Source organism: Cyphomyrmex costatus, unplaced genomic scaffold (genome assembly GCF_001594065.2).
Source record: "Cyphomyrmex costatus isolate MS0001 unplaced genomic scaffold, Ccosl1.0 scaffold30, whole genome shotgun sequence".
In the NCBI taxonomy this organism is placed as follows: Eukaryota; Metazoa; Arthropoda; class Insecta; order Hymenoptera; family Formicidae; genus Cyphomyrmex; species Cyphomyrmex costatus.
Window position 1 is genome coordinate 2,806,939 of NW_017277125.1, and position 19,948 is coordinate 2,826,886.

At 39.6% G+C, this 19,948-nt stretch overlaps 1 protein-coding gene across 2 annotated transcripts; it reads right to left on the reverse strand.

Annotated features, from left to right (window-relative positions):
• Positions 1-1,952: 1,952 nt before the first annotated feature.
• scrt (scratch) lies at positions 1,953-12,060 on the reverse strand. 2 transcript variants are annotated; one of them, XM_018541939.1, is made up of 4 exons: positions 11,600-12,060; positions 8,342-8,398; positions 3,506-4,301; positions 1,953-2,831 (listed from the first exon to the last, which is right to left on the reverse strand). In XM_018541939.1, exons 1-4 carry the CDS (start codon positions 11,931-11,933, stop codon positions 2,186-2,188), a joined length of 1,833 nt encoding a protein of 610 aa, XP_018397441.1. In that variant the 5' UTR covers positions 11,934-12,060; the 3' UTR covers positions 1,953-2,185. The 2 variants fall into 2 exon arrangements, with proteins under 2 accessions (XP_018397441.1, XP_018397442.1); XM_018541940.1 differs by lacking the exon at positions 8,342-8,398.
• Positions 12,061-19,948: the final 7,888 nt, after the last annotated feature.

Here is a 19,948-nt window from a genome sequence, read left to right on the forward strand (position 1 = left end):
GAATTATGAATGAATATAACAAATTTATTCTGATAACATAATTCAATATGTAGACCAATATATTTGATGTATATTCATCACGCAAACGTCATTAATGACTTTTTTATGAATATGATTAAATACTCAACGCGGCACGATCTATGCAATTAGTAGAATACGCTGCGTTGAATTTATTAGTTTTGCCTGTTGAAATTATCAATTGGTATCAATATTGATAGAAACAATCTAGATTATTACCGCAAATAGTATAGAGATTTGTTACATTGTCAGGTGAATTAAAAGGAACAATTTAAAAATCGTAAAAGCAAATTATTACTATTTTAAAAGAATCACCGATTGAACATTTAAGATTCTCTGTCTTTACCAGAAAAGAAAGCAGGGGGTGTGGATTGGGCGATCATTTTCCATCATGCCTAAGCATATATCGTCGGTTCTTGCTCGAGACTTCGTTAAACTTCGATGTGTTCGCCTCTAATAATGTATAATTATATAATTCGTTGTTTCGAAACATTGCTTTGACCGTACGTGTCGTCATATTTTTTTTTTTCTTATATTGCTTCTATAAAATATGTGTATAACAATGTTACGCATCTATTACTCGAATTTTGCTCTAAATACGTGGATGTACGTGTGAGTCTCGGTTTATACGATACCCCATACGCGTGCTTGCGCGCCCACGACGCAACTAGTCGATTCGTGCGAGTGACTACTCCCGCGCGATACCTCGCGCATCATTTTTCACCATCGATTCGATATCACGACATAGCCGCTCGTTTCATGATTGAAAATGTGCGCGTGTTACCAGTTACACGTGGCGCGTAAATCGCATATTCGTGCGAAATACGCAGGTGTGCGTCGACGATTTAGCTCGTGAAAAATGAGGAGGGATAAAGATTTCCATTGAGATTCAGTCCATATATCTTCCGTAAGAATACTCGTTCATTTGTCGAAGACATAACTTCGACCATGTGTACTCGTTGGTTACCGCACTTATCGATTAGCTATAGCTTTCATCGTTCTCCATCCCAATGGCTCGAACTCAATGAAATATTAAAAAGAACGTCTACTGCGAATGACTGTTAACCCCCTTTTACTCTCCACAATTTTAAGCGCAAGTATCTTCAAACAGTCGCATTAGCATTGTCACATCGAATGTAGTACAATTGTTGAAGTTATGTAGTCAATATTTGGAAATATTTTACTCGTCCCAAGCGATGTTGTTTGAAGTGACCGTTAATCAAATTATTGATAAACTGCAACAGATGGGATAATCGATTCCGTTTAGTTCTGCTATTCTTTCAAAATATCGTATATGTCTGATTAATATAATGGTTATTTCAAGGATTAGTTCTCTGCTTGCGCAATTTCCTAATTGAAAATTAATTTCAATCAGTAATCGATTGCGAATTATGGAATTATCATCGATCACACCTGCGCGTTCCGATGTTGCACGGCGATCGGCCTCGATCGCAATGAGAAGGACCGAGATCGCGCCGTGATCGAGATTCGACGAGCGCGGCTCGTGAACCGCGATTATGGATCCATCGTCGGTTTAGCGAATCCTGGGATCTCTTACTTTACTTCCCGTGTTAATTTAGGCAGCTAAATATTAATAAATAATGTCTTCGTAACGAGCTTCGCGGACTAGAATCGTACGCGCTAGTAAATATATATACTATTTATATAATAATATAATATAATAATATAATATTATATAATATAATATAATAGGTATATAATCGACTAGAGTGACTAGACTCTGCAGTGTGGACGTCATCGTTCGACGTGTTTTTTTTTTTTTTACGACTTAACATTACTGGACGTTTTTATTAATGTTAGACATTATTAATAAACTCACGCTCTCCCTCTCTCTCTCTCTTGCTCCCGTTCTTTTCTTCTAACTCTTTATTCGTCTCTCCTTTTCATTCTTGTTTTCTTTCTTTCTTTCTTTCTTTCTCTCTCTTTCGCTCATTCTCTTTCTCTCTCTCTCTCTCTCTCTCTAGCTCTCGTTTCTGTCTCTACTGGCACTTTTCTACTTAAAATCTACGGGCAAACCTTATATCCTCTCTTCTGCTCTTCGTACCCTCGCGCCTCTTCGCGATCAAGCGGCGATCATAGGGCACCGCTAGCTTTCTCTCGTGTCTTCAATCATCGTGGCGTCGTTGTTCTTCTTCTCGAAGCGCTGCTACAAGCCTCGATTGGTGTTCTGTTGCTGCGTGGCGTTGTTACCGGCATGTTGCGGCTGCTGTTGCTGCTGCTGCATCTCCTCGTCGCGCAGGCACGCCGATTCCAGGTGTTTGTTCAAATAGGACTTGAGGGCAAAGGTCTTGTGGCACCTTGAGCACTCGTAGTTCTTGTCAGCCGAGTGTGTCTGCATGTGCGCCCTTAGATTCGAGCGATCGGCGAACGCCTTGCCGCAATGAGCGCATCCGTACGGCTTCTCGCCGGTGTGGCTACGTAAGTGACCCTGCAGTAGCCAAGGTCGCGAGAACATCTTGCCGCAGACGCCGCAACTGTGGGCGAGCTTGTGCGTGAGCACGTGCATCGCTAGGGCGGGCATGCTGACGTACGCCTTGCCGCAGTGAATGCACTTTTTGGCTGATTGGGAGTCGAGGCTGCGGTGCGTCTGCTTGTGCCGCGACAGGTTCGACGACGTGGCGTATTGTTTGCCGCACTCGGTGCACGTGAACTTGGGCCTGTCCGGTTGGGCTGCCTCTTTGTCGGGCACGGCGGCACCGTTGTTGCCGTTACCGCCGCGTCGTTTCGATCGACCATCGGACACGAAGAAGGCCTCGTAGGTGTAAGCGACAGTCTTGCTGCTGCTGGTGGTGCTGTTGAAAGGTGGATATAGTTATGATGATTCTCGGATGATAAGGGCTCAGACACAATGAACGAAACAAGGAATAAGAAATTTCAACCTATGAGGTATTCCGATGTATCCAGTTTCTAGTAAGTTGAAATCTATTATTTCATGTTCTTTATTCCTTTCATTTTATTTGAGCCCTAAAGCTTTTTGAACACATTGTTCAAGTTGGCAGATTCGAACGTTTTGCTAGATATAAGAATGTTAAAATTGAAAAACGAATCTTATTTGTCTCTTTATTTTTCTTCTTAAACATATTATGTTTTCAAACATTGAGTATACAATTATTCACCTTAAACATAAAATAATCTCTATGTTTTATATGAGTATTGTATTTTCTTCAAACAACAGTACTTCTTTTTTGAAGTGCCGATGTTAAATGTTATTTTACTTAATACACAATTGTTTTTGTAATGAAAATATACACAAGAGAATATTCTCTAAACCCTGTTTTAACAATATACATGTTTACCTAAAGATTAAAAATTATCAAGAAATTCATGAATGAATTTTATTGATGAATATCTATAAAGGTATAACCACATATTGTAAAAACGAGCCTGAGAATTTAATAATTTATGAAGGATCTCTTTTCTGCTCCGGGGACAGAAGGAAGTTAAATTGCTGAAGCGTGAGACTTACCTGTCCCTGCCGACGTTGCAGTTTCCGCTAGTGGCTTCCGCGGTCGCAGGCGACTGCGGCTGCGGTGGCGTTTGCTCCTGTTGGCGTAGCTGATTGGTCTGCGAGCTAGGCACCGGCACAAGCACAGAGACCGGTATACCCGTCGTTGGCGCTGGTTGTAGCTGTGGTTGTTGCTGTTGTTCTTGTTCTTCATGTTCCTGTTGTTCTTGTTGTTGCTGGTGTGGCGACGCGGGGACGTTCGGCGCTGCAGCAACAGCGGCAGCGGCGGTGGCGGCGGCAGCCGGAGGTGGTGGTGGCGGTGGCGGCGGCGGCGGTGGCGACAGGGTGTGAATAAAAACAGAATGCGTGGGTGCGGCGGGCGACGCGCTGAGATCTAGAATAGCCTGTGCGGCCGATAGATCCTCCTCGGCAGACGTACGTATCTCCGAGATCGATTGCAGGCTGTAAGGACGGTAGATGTCCTTCTTTTTCGGCGGTAAGGAGAGCGCGGTGCCAGTGCTGGTGAAGGACATCGAGAGACTCTTTCGCGGCGGCAGGCATAGCGACGCTGCGGCAGACGATGACGTTGAAGACGAGGACGAGGACGATGACGATGACGGATTTGTAGCGATGACCGTCGCCTGATGCGATGGTGTTTGATGCAAGCCCGGTCCAGTCAGCACCGAGATCGGTAGCTCTTGCTGTGCGACTGCAGGCGGTGGTGATGGTACTACCGGACGCGCTAGCTCCGCCGCGGAACGTAACGTCGCGTATTTAGGCGGCTCCTCGTGATTAATCCACGCCTCGTGTGTATAACCTGCAAGAGGGAGAAAATGGATCAATCTCTATAGACATACAGATATAGCATATATATAGTAGAATAGAGCGGGCCTCTTTCGTTCATTTTTCGCGATAATGTTTATCTTTCTGAACAGCACATATTGAAGATCGCACGCTTGTGTTCTCAACAAATAATTATGATTGTATGAGGTATTATTAGTATAAGCATATCATTGCAAAGAGATATTATTGGCTACCGTAAATTTTATATTACACTTTAAGATTGAGACTAACGGAATAGCCCCGCCCTATCCTATATTCGATTATGCTATGGACTAATAAGGCACTTTTTTGGTCAAGCTGAAATAATTACCGTCGTCATAAATACCGTCAAAGTCATTAGGGATACTATTTGCACTTAATTACAGCGGTGGTTTATTCTATATCTTTGGCGAAGACAGGAGTAAGCATTTCGTTAGTGCGTTCTGCGTCTGATTTGTGTGTATGCTAAACTACTAAAACTAGTTGATGAGAAGTCGAGATACATCATCAGCGATCCAAGTCTAGAATATTACCGTTTATTTACCATATATTTTTGTATTTTCTCACAGAATTTATCGCTAAGACATCTGTGAATCTAATTGTAAGTTTAATTTACTCATGTAATTCGTACAAAGAAAAGTAATATATATTAATACATATACTCGTATTCATATTTAACGCAATAAATGCTCCAAATGTTTATAATGGAAATGAGTAGCAGCTGCTGCCCAATTTATAATAACCCCTTGAGAATATTTTCGAATGAAACACATCCAAGTGATACAACGACGAAAGGGTAACGAAAGTGCGGTGCATGCATGGTACATAACATCTCACTCGTTCTCGGCGGCATGAATATTCGAGTTCGTGAATCACTCACGAGTTGCGTGGCGTTTCATTTCCTGCGCGCCAGCTGTTTCTACCATATACGGTCATTAACGGGTATAAAGGGGACGGAAAAAAGTCGGGAGTGCAGGAGAGTCGGGTGCGCTATGTAGTGGCAGCGCGTCACGTGAACTACGGGGGTATAATAACGCGGTGTGTATCTGTTGCGCGTCGCTCGCTGTTGCGCAGGGTTGCCCGGGGACGAAGAGCGAGACTTATGTCGTTATTCATAGAGAGGCAATCGGGAAGAATTCAGGCGAAATGCAAACGTCGCGTCTAACAGCGTCTTCTTTCACTTTATTTTGTAGCGCCTTTATACGGAAGTATCATTAAGTTCACAATTAAGAGACCAGCTCGTGCGTTAATCTTCAAGAATTTTCTTCCTATAGGTATCTAAAGGTTTTTTTTTTTTTTTTTTTTTATTGTAAATGACCCTTTCCTTTTATTTATTTAATTAAGTAGATTTATTGAAGATATTTATTAAAACATTGAAATCCGTATGCGTGTAACTATATAAAGCGACTTTTTCTCGAACTTACATTTTTTAATAAAAATATATGTATAAGGACTCTTATTAATAAATAAAATTAAATGCAAATAAAGCCCTTTATTTACATTTAATTTTATACATTTTTTAAACTTCCGCTAATGATATTTCAAAAATATATTATTAGAGTGGAGAGGAGGGACTCAAATTTTGTATTAAGAGGAACTATTTTTCTTTCATTTAATGTATAACTATGCTTGTTTAATATCAGTTAATATTTCATATAAAGAATTTTACGTAATACTTAAAAGAGAGAGAAGAGAGTTTAGTTACATTAATCCGTCTAAAATCGTAGTTCAATCCGAGTTTTTTTTGCATTATCTTCTTATTTACTATTTATTAAAGCAATCAAAAGAAAGAAATTAGTGTATATATAATGTGATGTTATTATTATATCTGAATGTGATAGTGGAATAACAATAATATATCTTTAGGATTAATCGATGTTTTTGATTAATTCGTGTTCGTTCTAAATCACTGTTATGATTCTTTTTATCAAAATGATACTTTGTTATTAGTTATTGATGCCGTTTAAATTTTGTTCGCGTTTCTTTTATTGCTCATGACAATGCAATGGAGCACGCAATGAGCGACTTTCGACGTTTTGCGCCATGAAATCGATACGCGTGCCGTCCAGTGGGTTACGTAATACGAAAGTCCATGCCGTGAGCAGTGAAGACACTATTACGCAGGGAACAACTAATGACCGTTTCTATATGTGTCTTCGATATAAATGTTTCAACAATCTCGGTTAAATTGGTCATTGTTATAGAAAGGAAATTGATTCAGTTTTTCTTTGAAGCTGAATAGTTATGCGGAAAAATGTTATATATAAATACTGTATATTATACAAGTAAAAAAAGAAAATATATCTATGTTATAAAATACAAAAAGTTTATAAAGTATATTTTAAAGTTAAAACTGGCAATAACACTACTAACAATTTTTATTAAATAGAAAATTTAATTACGAAGAATTTGTGTGCAACAATTTTCTCCTGACAAAATTTCTTTTTTGGACATCTACTGCTCTTTTAGTAATGTTTAATTAAATTATTATTTTTAGACTAGAGAGAATATAATTGTTTTTTTGTTATCATAGAATTCGATAATAGACATATTTAATAACGAATAGAATAATATTTTGTCTTGTCAAAAATTAAAATATTTTTTTTTATCGCGCGAAATATGCTTTGTTGAAAAATTTCCTTTAATGAAAATCTGTGATACTTTTTTATATTTTTTAAAGAAGACTTTAATGTTAAAATTTTAACAATTATGCGTTCCCTCTTTCTCTTCCAACTCAGCGCGTCTAATACTTAAAGTTTATAAATTAAAAAATAAAATTATTGCATCACTTCGAGCATAATTTGTCCAAATATTTCTTTTCTCCATATCTGATTAATCTTATATTTTAACATTTTTTAAGAGAAAATTACTTTAATTTTCAACATGGAGTAAGATCACATGCGCCTCTGCTGAACTGTTTCAGCAATGTGCTATTTTTCCCTTCAACGAACCCTCGCGAGGGTCCTAGGAGAAGGCGGCACTTGCGATAAATCAGAAAAGTGTGCTGCACGCGCGATCGATCAGTTGGCGCGTACCTATTATTGGCTGAAATAAAGGGAAGTCAACATAGAAGTAAAGGAGAACGGCCGTGTCTGCAAGTGCATTTCATCAACGACAGAAGGAGCGCAGTTGTGCGATGGGTAGAGAAGGAGAGAAGGGCGAACGGGGTGTGCAGGAGGGTTGTATGGGGACGGCGCGCGGGGGAATCAATAACGGCGAATGAACGCTCCGCACGCGCTCCCACAAGTCCGTTGATTCTAGGCCCTTTTAAAGACCGATAAAAATCTCGTTGCGTTTAACATTAACGCCGAGCTTTTCCTTTCGATTAGATTTTCTTTTTCTTTTCTCAAACCAAAGATCGATGGATGATAAAAGCGACGCGATAGCGTCAGTAAAAATTAATGGCTTTTTACTGTTGTTTATCAATGGTGTTACTGTAACTTGCATGTTTTATCAGTCATTGGCAGTCATTGATCGCGCTGTTTATTTACAGACGCATAAGTGGTTTTAGAAAAGAAAGTCTTTATAAGAGACATAAAAAAAAGAAAAGAATACCATCTTCCGTTAGAGTTCGTTATTACAATACAATATTTATTTATTGGCGTATAATTTGGCTAAGATATTTTTGGCTACAGTATATAGATACTTGGTTAATTCTTTAATTAATAAAATTTTTTTTTAAATTTATAATTTATTGATAGATACAACTTTACTATTTTCGTGGTGATATTATTCTTGAAATAAAAATGAAAAAAAAAGTGCTTTTAATAAATCGAAGAATATAGCTTCTTATTTAATATTTACAAAGAATATAGCCTCTTATTCAGTATTTGAATAAATTACATTTGTGTCTATATTGAGGTATAAATTCTGGCTCTATCTAATTTAACATCTTACATTTAGAAAACAATGAAATCATGTAGAAAGAACGATGTATAAAGTGGCATGGATTATCTATGACTTCTAGGTGGATATTCTATATCTACGTTATCTATCACAGATCACAGATATAGCCCATAAAGCATATTTATATACCTTGAATGAACATTCCGCACATTCCTGTCGGTTTATCGCCTCTGATCTTTATCGATCCTGTGTGCGCAAAACAAACAGCAAGTATAAATAATTATACTTGATCTATTCAACTATCTATACATATAATTAAACAAAGTAATATAATATTTCTGTATGGTTGAATTATTTGTGATAACTTTTGGTGTTTATTCTTGTATCTAGAGGAAAAATAAGCGTCTAATGATATTTATATGACGGCTAATTATATAAAAAAATTTAATAAAAATAAGAATTGAAACTTTTGACAAAAAATTTATACGCTTCAAGTACCGTAGATAACAAAAAATAACTTTTGTACTGAAGTATTTATCGTATAGATGTATAATATATTAAATGTATTATAATATATTATAACATTTGATGTACCATGTTTAATAAACACAGAAAATATAAGTGTATGAACATTAAATAAAAACCGATGAAATGTTCAACACAAGTGGAAAACGCAGAAATTATTCATAGTGTTTCAAAGATGTTTATAGCATCAATAATATTACGTTGCTGGTCAATTTAATTTATGATATTACTACTCCAGTTTTAGTTTAGGATTGTGTTTCAAGAAAATTGTGTTTCATTGTGTTGGACAAATAATCGGCACACAGTTCACTTGAATTAGAAATTGTACAAATTCACAAAAAATATTAAGGACGAAGATCTACCTTGACCGAATATAGCGTTTTCCACATATTTGTGATAAATGAACTCATTTGTAATGTATGAATTCAAAAAATAGCAATTATCTACAACAAAATCTAAGTAATAAGTTTCGAGCTTATGGATATAAACTTTAACGCGCACGAACTGTTTAGACTGTTTTTCTAATTAAATTATAAATTCACGATAAATTACACAAAGATTACAATAGTATAATTTCTATCTAAGATATCCCTTGCTATAAAAAATATCATTACCCTCTACTTTACTTCACAGTAATAGTCAAAAATATGATGAAATCATATCACGTAACACATTATATGACCCAGTAAGTAAAAACAAGATGTTAATTACACAAAGCGAAAGTCAAGGACTATGAAACCTGTTAATAGTCACGAGTCCTTACATTTTTCTTGCGTGACCGTAATTTTATTATCCTAGCTGGTAGAAATTTAATTTCTGTGATAATAGATAAATTTTCTGATTTTCCTTATTCTTTTATTTAATATTCGTGAATATGTGCAAGCATATAAATACATCCTTTGCACTGACAATTATAATGAAGTTTGTACAAGGGTGGATACAAAATTCTTTATTGTACCTAGACGAATCAAAAGCGTCGTTGTAAAATATGTTTCAGATTAAAAAATTTCCATTAATTGTTTATGGTTAATACTAATTACTTTCAGGATTCATTGAAAAAATTAAAGATACAGATTTTATACATCTCTTTTTGACGAACATTGTAGCAAATCTTGTATAATCTTAAATTCAACGTTGACGAAATTGATTGGCAAAATTCAATCGTAGACACACATCGTGGCACACATAACGACACGCAGAGAACACTTGTTACATAACAGCGTCATTTGCGCCATTGTACGAGCACGTGCGCACTGCACTGTCTATAAGCTGCATAAATGAGATAAAAGGAGGTCGTTACTCTGTAGTCTTGGCTTTCAAGAATACTTATAGGCATTAGCTTCAAAGCACCAGCGATTGACTTATTCACGAAAAATTTTTATATGCCCTATTTTTATAGAATAAATTCATTCAGGTAGCGCACATATGAATTTATAACAAGTACATATATAAATTTAAAACAATTTTATTATAATATTTTATAACATTTATGTTATTAAATAATATTACTAAGTGAAGGAAAAAAGTGTTTGCTACTTTTATCTTTAAATTTGGAAGTAAAGTTTCTTCAATGTATTTTATACGTGTGTATGGTGATAATACATTAAAAGGTAATACGAAAATATATAATATATTAAATTCTGTATGTTTATGTAATTGTACTAAATATGTGAAAAATGGTTTTCAAACACTATTAATTATATAACATTATTAATTAATATTTTTGTATTACATAATTTTAGATTATTTAAAATTTTTAAAGATAAAAAACTTGAAAGACATTTCTGAAATTTTTATTATATTTTTTATATTATTAAATGAAAAATGTATTAAAATAAAAAATTTAATGAAAACTTAAGAAGTATATCTTTCTTAAATTTATTTTTTTTAATTATGAAGTTATTGAATGATTTAAAATTGAGCAAGACTGAATTAAATGAAAAATTTCATAGAATAAAGAATTTAATTTTTTTAATCTTGCAATTATCGAATGATTTAAAATTATGTAATACGAAAGCAATTAATGATGGTTAAGAATAGTTTTTGCAGATTTAGTATGATTACGTAATTTACGTATCCGTATATATAAGTGTAAAACTTATAAGTATAATATAAGTGCAAAACAAGCTCTACGAAGAGTATTCGACAAGTAGTCCATTTGACAATAATCTGAAATCGTAGGCGTATTCTCATTGGCATCTACGTCACAAAAGCAATTCGACCGTTCTGGATATGGTCGGTTACACAACAACCACCGACGTCAACGCAATCATCAGTTTCCACCCTATCTGATTGAGAGCTCAATAAATGTAATATGCGAAATAGCTGATCTAATAATATATTAAGTTCGTGACTCAATGTTAAGGAATGCCGAATGCTTGTCGACGCGATCAACAATCTACGAACGGGTGTGTCGCCATGTACGCATGTATTGTATGCAGACACATGGCCGACTTTGCGGGCGGCGGTTTCCCACAGGTCGCGAAAACGCTCGCGTAATCGCGCACGATTCTATGACCTTCAAACGGGCTATATTTCCGCATTTCCGACGAATCATCGTGCTATCATAATTATGGCGCATTTAAACAGCTACCGCAATCCGACTGTAGCGCACGCGGACTTGTGATAAACGGGCGTGTCACCCTGCATGCTCGATGTATAATCTGCTATGTCATCTCGAAGCAGTGGCCTTTTTGGAAAAAATGAGAGAAAAAAAAATTACAATCCTCGAACCCCCTATTCCTCCATCAGATCTCATGCGAATATTTCTGAAGAGAAAACCTTTTGGTTTTGGGCGTGGCGCGTCTAACTTACATCCCGCAAGCGATATGTCGTGTAAAAGGGAGCGATTCGCACAACCGCATCACCGCGTTGCCGCAGTATGAAGTGGGAAGGAAGAAAGCCTTCGTGAGTTCCACTTACCGTGATAGTAAAGAGCGCCGGAGGCGTTGAGGGGTGGTGGACTGGGGGCCGTGGCCCCCGCTGTGGGACTGTGCGGTCCCCAGCAGGTCTGCTGATGATCGACTTGATGATTATCGACGTCTCCGACCACGTCGATTTCCTCATCCTCGGGTTCATGCCTGTGCGGCCGTTTCTCCATCGCATCCGCGGTGTGATGTAGAGGGTGATGTTGCGCCTGTTGTTCCTGCAGGGCGGCACCGAGTGGCGTCGCGTCCTTCTGCTCGTCCTGCTGATCGTCCACGCGTGCCTGCCACTGATTCCACTTCCACTTTTTCGCCATGAGACAGCGTGGCATAGTGATAACACGGATCCGTTGTTTCAAGGCCGCCGACACCAGGAGCTGGCGATGGTGATGGCCGTCGTTGTGGTCCGGTTATCAGAAACGGCGGCCTCGACCTCGGAGCGGGACACCCACGCGGTACACCAACACCGACACGCTCAACACCAACAACCGCAGCACCAACCGCACCACCGACGTCGTGACGATCGACAGCCGCGATTACAACGCGTCTGTCACCGTCGGCTGCTTTACCTGCTGCTCCGCGAACGACGTCGTCGTCGTCGTCGTCTTCACGACGTCGACGCCTACGTCGCGCCCGTCCGTCACCCGGCCCGGCCGTCTGTGACTGCGGCCCGTCGGACCGGTGGATGAGGAGACCGTCTCGTTTGGGTGGCCGCTCGCTGGCCGGCTTCGCCTTCGTCCTACGTGGTACGCGTTGGTGTGGCACCTGCAGCCTCGTCATCGGCGCGGCGAGGGCGGCTCCTTAAACGGATGCACCACCGCCACCATGCCAGCTCGCCAGCGCGGCTTACGATCCTTGCGAGTCCTTCGCGCTTACAGTTCCTTGCGTCTGCTCGAGTGGGTGGTCAAGGAGCTGAGACCCTTACTCTCTGGATCGTACTTCCCGCGATTTGCGCTCGTATAAGATACCTACGTAATGTGTGCACGCGCGCGTGTGTGTGTATGTATATTCGTGTGACTGTGTATATGCGTGTGTATTCGGGGGTGGCTCTTCTCTTGCGCCCCGAGACTTGCCGAGTGGACCGACTGACTGACTGACTGACTGACTGAGGACCGTCCGTCCGTCTGTCCGTCTGCCCGTCCGCCCGTCCGTCCGTCCGTTACTCTTCCGGTCGCTCCCTGTCGCGGCTCTCGCCAGTGACAGGGGGTGGCCTCGAATACGACGGCGACGACGGGGTGCGACTGTTTAGTCGGTGGCGCTGCCGCTCCGCGTTACCGTCCCCTCGACCCTTTATCCCTTCTCCGCGGCAGCCACTGTCTCTGTTACGTTCACAGGGGTTGTCCTTGTCACTCACTGCAGGCTCGGCTAGTCAGCAACACCCCCGGCGTCCCACCGTTGCGGCTCCCCTATAGACGGAATCAAGGGATGGCGCTGCTGCCGTCGCCGATGCTGCTGCTGCTGCTGATGGTTTCGTATGAGGGGTTGCACAGCTACCCCTCGAGAGTGCTGATGTCGGTTCTCGATTCCTGCAGGTCGTTCTTTGTGGTTGTGCGTACGTGATACGAAAGCGTGGCACGGGAATGAGTGTGTGTTACCGTTATCAATGGCGTAGGACGCGAATTCTTTGCACAGTATCGCAGTTGTTGATCGATGCATTCTTATAAATAGTTAGGAACATTTTTCACAGATGGAAAGTTCACATCAATTTCTTGAATAAAGCAAAAATGGATTTATCTATAATTTTCAAATTATTAAACGATCGAAAAAATAACTTCCGCGAATTAATTACCCTTATTTTACAGAAATGAATAATAACTGTACTAAATTAAATTTAAAGATGATTAAATTTTTATATACTTTATATATTTTCTTTCTCTCTTTTTTCCGTTAATTTAAATATTGAGGTTTAAATTAGAAATATAAATGATGCTTAAAATTAAAAGGTTACGAAATAATCTCGTTTGATATTCTTACAAAAAATAAAGCGAGACCTGTGACTTTAGATTGACAAAAATTTTTCATTATAAAATAATGTGCGGAAAACGAGACCTGTATATTTCAGGTGTGAATCTAAATTACACATTATTAAAAATGAAATCATTTAAATTAAAGAAAGAAAAATGGCGATGTATGCAGCAGCGTAAATTGTATGTATCGTAACCGCAATATTTCGTTTTGTCTATGTAAACGGTGATTTCGTATTCTTAGTACGTACACACGCGGCACCATACTTTGCGTAAAGTTGAATTTATGTTGCACTACGTATTTGGAGCTTGCTGTGTAGACTGGGTCCTACGTCGCCCAGCCTGATTTAAAAAGGAGATTGGAAAAATGTAAAATAGGAGAAGAACCGCAGTTACAATACGTTGTAGTCTTCACTGCGCTTGCATTTATTTAGAATAAGAGTAGAAGGTTGAAGTTATTCCTACGATTCGATATATATTCGTCACACTTCTCAAATTAATTATAAGTAACAATGTAAACGAATTAACGCTTTTTATTTATGTGTTCAATTCTACATATTTTATATTTTATTTGACAGAGTTATTTAGTATTTTTCAATAATTATTTTAACAAATTTGCAAAAATTTTAAATTGTTAATTTAAGAAATTTGCTAACTTCTTTCCTCGGAAAATCGATAATAATCTCTGTACAATTTTTACCTCTACGTATAATTGCAAACAAGAGTATGTCCCAATAAATATAGAAACGCGGCGCGCGCACGACGAACTTTTCAGGAATGGTTTGGTCAGGATGAGATTTCCGGTGAACCGGCAAAGATTCTCCATCCGGTCATCGACCTCTTACGCTACGCAACGTACTAAGCTATCTGTAAATCTTTTCCTCGCAAACGCCGCTGCTGTTTATCGCACCGTGCCGCATCCGGCGTAATATACGTACGCATACACGCGCATAAACACAAGTCCCGGGACGCCTGCAAAAATCGGAGGGGAGAACAGCTGGTCAGGGTTCCACGTTTCTGAGTCTCGTTCCTGGCGTCCACGATGAATGTGTAAACTCTTTTCTTCTCTTTTCCCCTCTTTCTCTCTCTTGAGAACGAGAGAGAGAGAGAGGGAGAGAGAGAAGGCGGGGGGGAGGGGAATAGATGGTAATTCCTACGGAAGATTGGCTGCATAGTAGCGATAGCAAGACGATATACGTCGTCTACTTGTTGTCGCTGACAACAGTGGTAGTAGTACAGAGACGATGACGGTGGTAGTGGTGCAAGGGTGGCGCACGTCGGGGTGATACTGTATAGGGATGTATCTCCCCTCGTGTGCAAAAACGAGGGTGGCGCGGCACACGAGGGTATAGGGTGGAAAGCGATAGGACGATAGCAGCACGCGGAGCACGAGAGGAAGACGCGAGGAAAGACGAAAGGGGTTGTGAGGGAGAGGGGGGGGGGGGGGGGGAATCGACCCGATGTCTAGGCAACACCTGGTAGCGCCCCACGTGCCACGTTAGGGTGGCACCAGCGTCACACTCCGCACAGGCCGCGCGCGCGATCCATGCCCTCGGTATCGAATATCCCACTGGCCTTTCTCCCCTTTCTCCGCTCCCTCCTCGTGTCCGGGGGGAGGGGGGTGTGTATCTCGTCTACTGACCCACGCCAACGGAGGAGAGACGAGATAGACGTCTTTCGACCCTCCTGAATTCTGCGCCCGATGCACGCTCCGCGGATGCCCGGCGCCGCGACGAGGGAATTCCTTTTTCGGGGTGGGGCGCGCGGCTGGAATTTCGATACTCGAGCTCGCGCGGGTGGGTCCATAGCTGCGCAAACGATTCGTAGTAGGAAGGGGCAGAAACTTCAATATGCCGCGTAATGCTCATATTACACGCGTTGTGAAACGCGATTCCGCCGAAAACGGACGGTAGGACACGAAGAGTTCTTTCAGCGTCGTAAAAAAGGTTTTATCCCTAGCTTTTCACGCAACGGGTAATGTGTATAATAAAATGTAATGCTAAATTCGGATTAGAGCCACCCCCCGAAGGAGATTCGGCGGATGATGCGGGAGGAAGCTAGGTTCAGGCAAGAGAATAGAGATAAATGAGATGAGGAATACGTTCTTATTTTCTGGAGGATAAAAATACAGCTCCCGCCGTATACGATTCGTACCACGATCCATTCTCCTTGCCTACCATCCTCCATGTAGAAATTAGTTTCTCTACATCCCTACTTCTCGACACTGCTCTATCGATACCGTTAAACGCAAGGGAACCCCGATATTTGGACTCGATAAAGAGAATTGGGAATTTCTCCTGCGAATAATATTTGCTAATTGGAACTTTCTCGTGGAGAAATAGAAGGATATTACATAGGATGACCTAGAATCCTCGTTCGTGCTTCACATGATGAGGCCTTTCGACTATTTCGAGCCAGTTTTTTTTCTCACCTCAAATTTACCGATGAAAAGATCTGGATTAGGAGAATATCCAATTATTTTGTTACCCAATAAAAAATTACGATTGGCTGAAACAAAAGCGGCAAATCAGTTTTAATTTAATTATTATAAATGTTAACGTTACGGTGATATATACATATATGATTTATATTTATATACAGTCTCAAATATTTTTCGTGAATTATTGAAAGAGGTTAAACAGAATATTGGAAAGATTTATAAAAATTGTAAATTAGTTTGTGAAACAAGATTGTTTCCACATATTTTTATTTTAAAGTTTATATTATGTTAAAATTATTGTGTGCATATTTTTGTTGCATACATCATCAATAATATGAATGTACAATATTGTTTACGTTTGGGCGTAAAGCGTAGATATAATCTAGCCTAGAACATGTTATTCTTTACCTTCAATGTACGATTATACTAAAAAGTTTTACAACTTGAATCTCTTTATTAAGACAAAGAATTATTTCCATGTTATGGAATTATCGTGTGATTATCTTTTACATAATGTTGGCGTGATAGCATCTCTGTCTCTCGTCATTGCATAATATTATTCCGTTAAAATTTTGCTTTGCGACGAGCTTCAAACGGAAAAGCCATCAGTGATAATCTATTACCAAACGATGCGCCCACAGAGAGCAGATAAGCCTTTAGCGTTTACATAGCCTTGCTTTTCACCTTGCGACACCGATTACGCGAAATCGTTATTAATTAGTCCAGCTTATCTTAAAGTATCGGGGCCACGTCGAGGTGCTTGAATTATTTCCACGAACGCGAGCGAGCTCAGTCACGTAGGGTATTTACCTTAAACTAAACCCTTCTCTATGCTACAACACATTAATAATGATCGCCTGCACTTCTCCCGTGTTATTCGCGAGTCAAAAGAACGGCGGAAACATGCGGTGGACAGCCAGGACATTGACGTACTATGCCAATTTCGAGAAACTCAAACCAAGCTCGCGGTGCGAACAAATACGATTAAAAAATTTTTTCCTCGTGTTTCTCGGTTATTTGCGCGCCCTGGCTCGATCTGAATCCAGACATTTCCGACGCCATCAATGTTTTACAGGATATAACGCTCGAAGATACAGTTTCAAACGAAGCGAAACTCCCTTCTCACTACATCTCTCTCTCTCTCTCTCTCTCTCTCTTTCTCTCTCCATCATGCCCACTGGTAAGTTAACGTCGAGCAAGACGTATGCGTGCGACGAATAATTTACGAGGCTCTGATTTAGATTCTGATTCGGCCACTCGGCTCCACGGGGGTACACGAATCGGGGTGATATTGTGCAACCTCGGGAATGAAATCAGCCCACTCACGACGTAAGCGATACGAATCGCGCCGACGACACGCTATTCGCTCTTGTCTCTGATAATCTCTTTTGAAACATACTTGAAAGGTTGTCAATGTGGGAGCCCCGAATCGCACGTTCGGGATGTTATAAAGAGATCCTCCGGTAACGAGATATAAACTTTGATATTTTGCTTTCCATCGGTGCACCCGGTCTATGTATGCCTCAATCGGGGCTATGCAAATATTGTGATTTCAGGCTGGTGCCGGTGTTCATCGGCGGAAATTTCTGTATGTGCGCTGGGACGAGCGTTTTCGTTCTTCATCGTTGCCGTCGGGCGAGGAGCGGTTGAAACGCGCCCTTTTCCAATTATGCTTACCCCTTTCGAGGTTATTGAATAGACGTATAATAAGGGGCTTACGTATTATGTATCGAAATTTCATATCGTCGTCTTGTGTACGCCATTAATTTTCATTCTCGCCCTTCACGATTACCTATTATCCGTTATAAATCGATCTCGTATCGTCGGATGATGTAATATCGCTGTAGTTATGAAATCTCTTAACTATCTTTTAATTTGATATAATATATAAGTATATAATATGCAATTTAAAAAAAATTAATACATGTTGATTCTAAAGAGAAAAAGATAATTGCTACTTTTTGACAATAATTTCTGTAGTGTTTTAAAATGCTTATTAATTGTTTGTCAATTCAATTTGTGATATTCCTATTTCAATTTCAGTTTAAGTTTAAAATTGCATTTCAACATCAAAGATTAAATCAATGTGCAATTTGTAGAAGTGGATATGTATATAAATTGAACAGTGAAATACTAACAATCGCTATAAGTTCTACCTTATAATTAGAACAAAAAGGGGTATTTGCCTCCTTAGTTGTGTTAATGTTATGTACTGTACGTTTCTTCGAATTCCCTGGATGTACCGAAACACACAAGACACAATTCTACGCAAAATCGAATCAGAAATGAATTGAAATCCATGTTTTCAAACCCGATTGTTGTCATGTTGCTGTCGTTTAACTCGCATCCACAGGTAGTTGATTTCGTTGTCTGGATTTGACTGGCTTTACAGCTACATTCAGTCGAGCACTATGCTTGCCTGCAAGAATAGGGGACCTCGAGTTTTGGCTCGCACAACTTGCGTCCGGCGTACTTTATCTCGAAGAGTGCTCCACAAACTTTCGCACTGTTGCACGGTCACATTTTTACACGTGACAGCAACTTTTATAAATAGAAAATTCACGATATTGTAAAAAGGGAGATTAAATAAATTGCGCAGACCAATCAAAAAATAATATCCTCCCTAACTCTAGAAGGGAACAAAATATTTTATTCTTCAAAATTTATGGAAATAATAATAGAACGTCGAGAAAATGTATTAAGTAAACGACTCTCAATTGTTTAATTTAATCATCTACGGGTATGCTGTCGACATTTAGGAGATAGTATGACGTTCAAGGTTTCGGCTGCTGGATGAACCAGATTTCATACAACTATGCGAAAGATCGATCGTCGTGCTCGTCGTTCTATGCATGTTGTACGTACGGATGGACTATCCTGCATGGTTCGCGTGATTTCAATCGCGAAACACTTTGACGTCCCGATGTATCGAGACAAGGATAAAAAAGACCGATGCTTTATGCGGCTGCATGCATAGTTCGGCGATTGACTCCATTCTGTGCTTTCCCGCTTTTCATACTGACATGCCGTTCTTCGCTCGATGAACAAAGAACAATAAACAGTCGAAAACTCGAGGCACACCTTTGCTTGGTAATTCCGCGCCGCATTTCCAACTACCGAATACGGGTGGCAAGAAGTAGCGATAAGGGACGATACTTAAGCGTCTTAAATGTTTCTTGCGGATTATAACGTCGTACCGTGATGGCAAAATTATTGAGAAACCTGTTACTTGTGGTTGCAAAGATTATATTCAAATAATTTTAATATCTTTTACATATCGCATGATACAAAAAGTCTGTTAACTTCTGCATTCAATTTTCATAAGCGTATGATATGTACCTATAATTTGAATATGCTATAATGTGTGTAATTAACCTTTTCATAAACGAGTTTGTTGAAACAATGTTGATTGCGTTTATCAGAAAAATAATTCGACGCAACGAAATTAAGTCAAGTTAAAGCTTAATTTGCCGACAAATTAATTTTTTCTAAACGGAGAAAACGTCGAGAGATGGCAATAGTTCTTGAGTAACAAACGAATGAAAATGCTTGGAAGCGAAGCTTTCGAAGGACAATATTTCCTCTCGGGAGTATTACATTAAATATGACGTCTCCCTTCTGGAAAATCTTGAGAGAACAAACCTTTCGCTTTTCCTTTTTGCTTCATTATGCATTATTTATCTTACTGAGTTCGCCACTGCATTGCGTCATTTCGTAATCTACTTATCTATAAAAATGGAACGCGGGTCCTTCCGCATTGTGAAAAGTGCGGCCGTTTGAAGTATTAACTTGTTACTTTGAGGAAAAACACTTGGAAGTATATACGAGTATAACATTTGTATCCTCGAGCAGTAAGTAACGTCCATTGCTAGGGTCGATACCGCGATAATGTCTGGAATTATCGATCGGCTTGCATTAATGGGCTTCTCCTCGCATCGTGAAA

What these genes read in the sequence shown, in the direction of transcription:
- scrt (XM_018541939.1), bottom strand. Translation starts at nt 11,933, where the DNA reads ATGCCACGCTGTCTCATGGCGAAAAAGTGGAAGTGGAATCAGTGGCAG. An exon ending in CGGCGCTCTTTACTATCACG is followed by an intron (nt 8,399 to 11,599) that starts GTAAGTGGAACT and finishes TTGCGCACACAG; the next exon opens with GATCGATAAAGATCAGAGGC. An exon ending in GTGCGGAATGTTCATTCAAG is followed by an intron (nt 4,302 to 8,341) that starts GTATATAAATAT and finishes TCCCTCTTGCAG; the next exon opens with GTTATACACACGAGGCGTGG.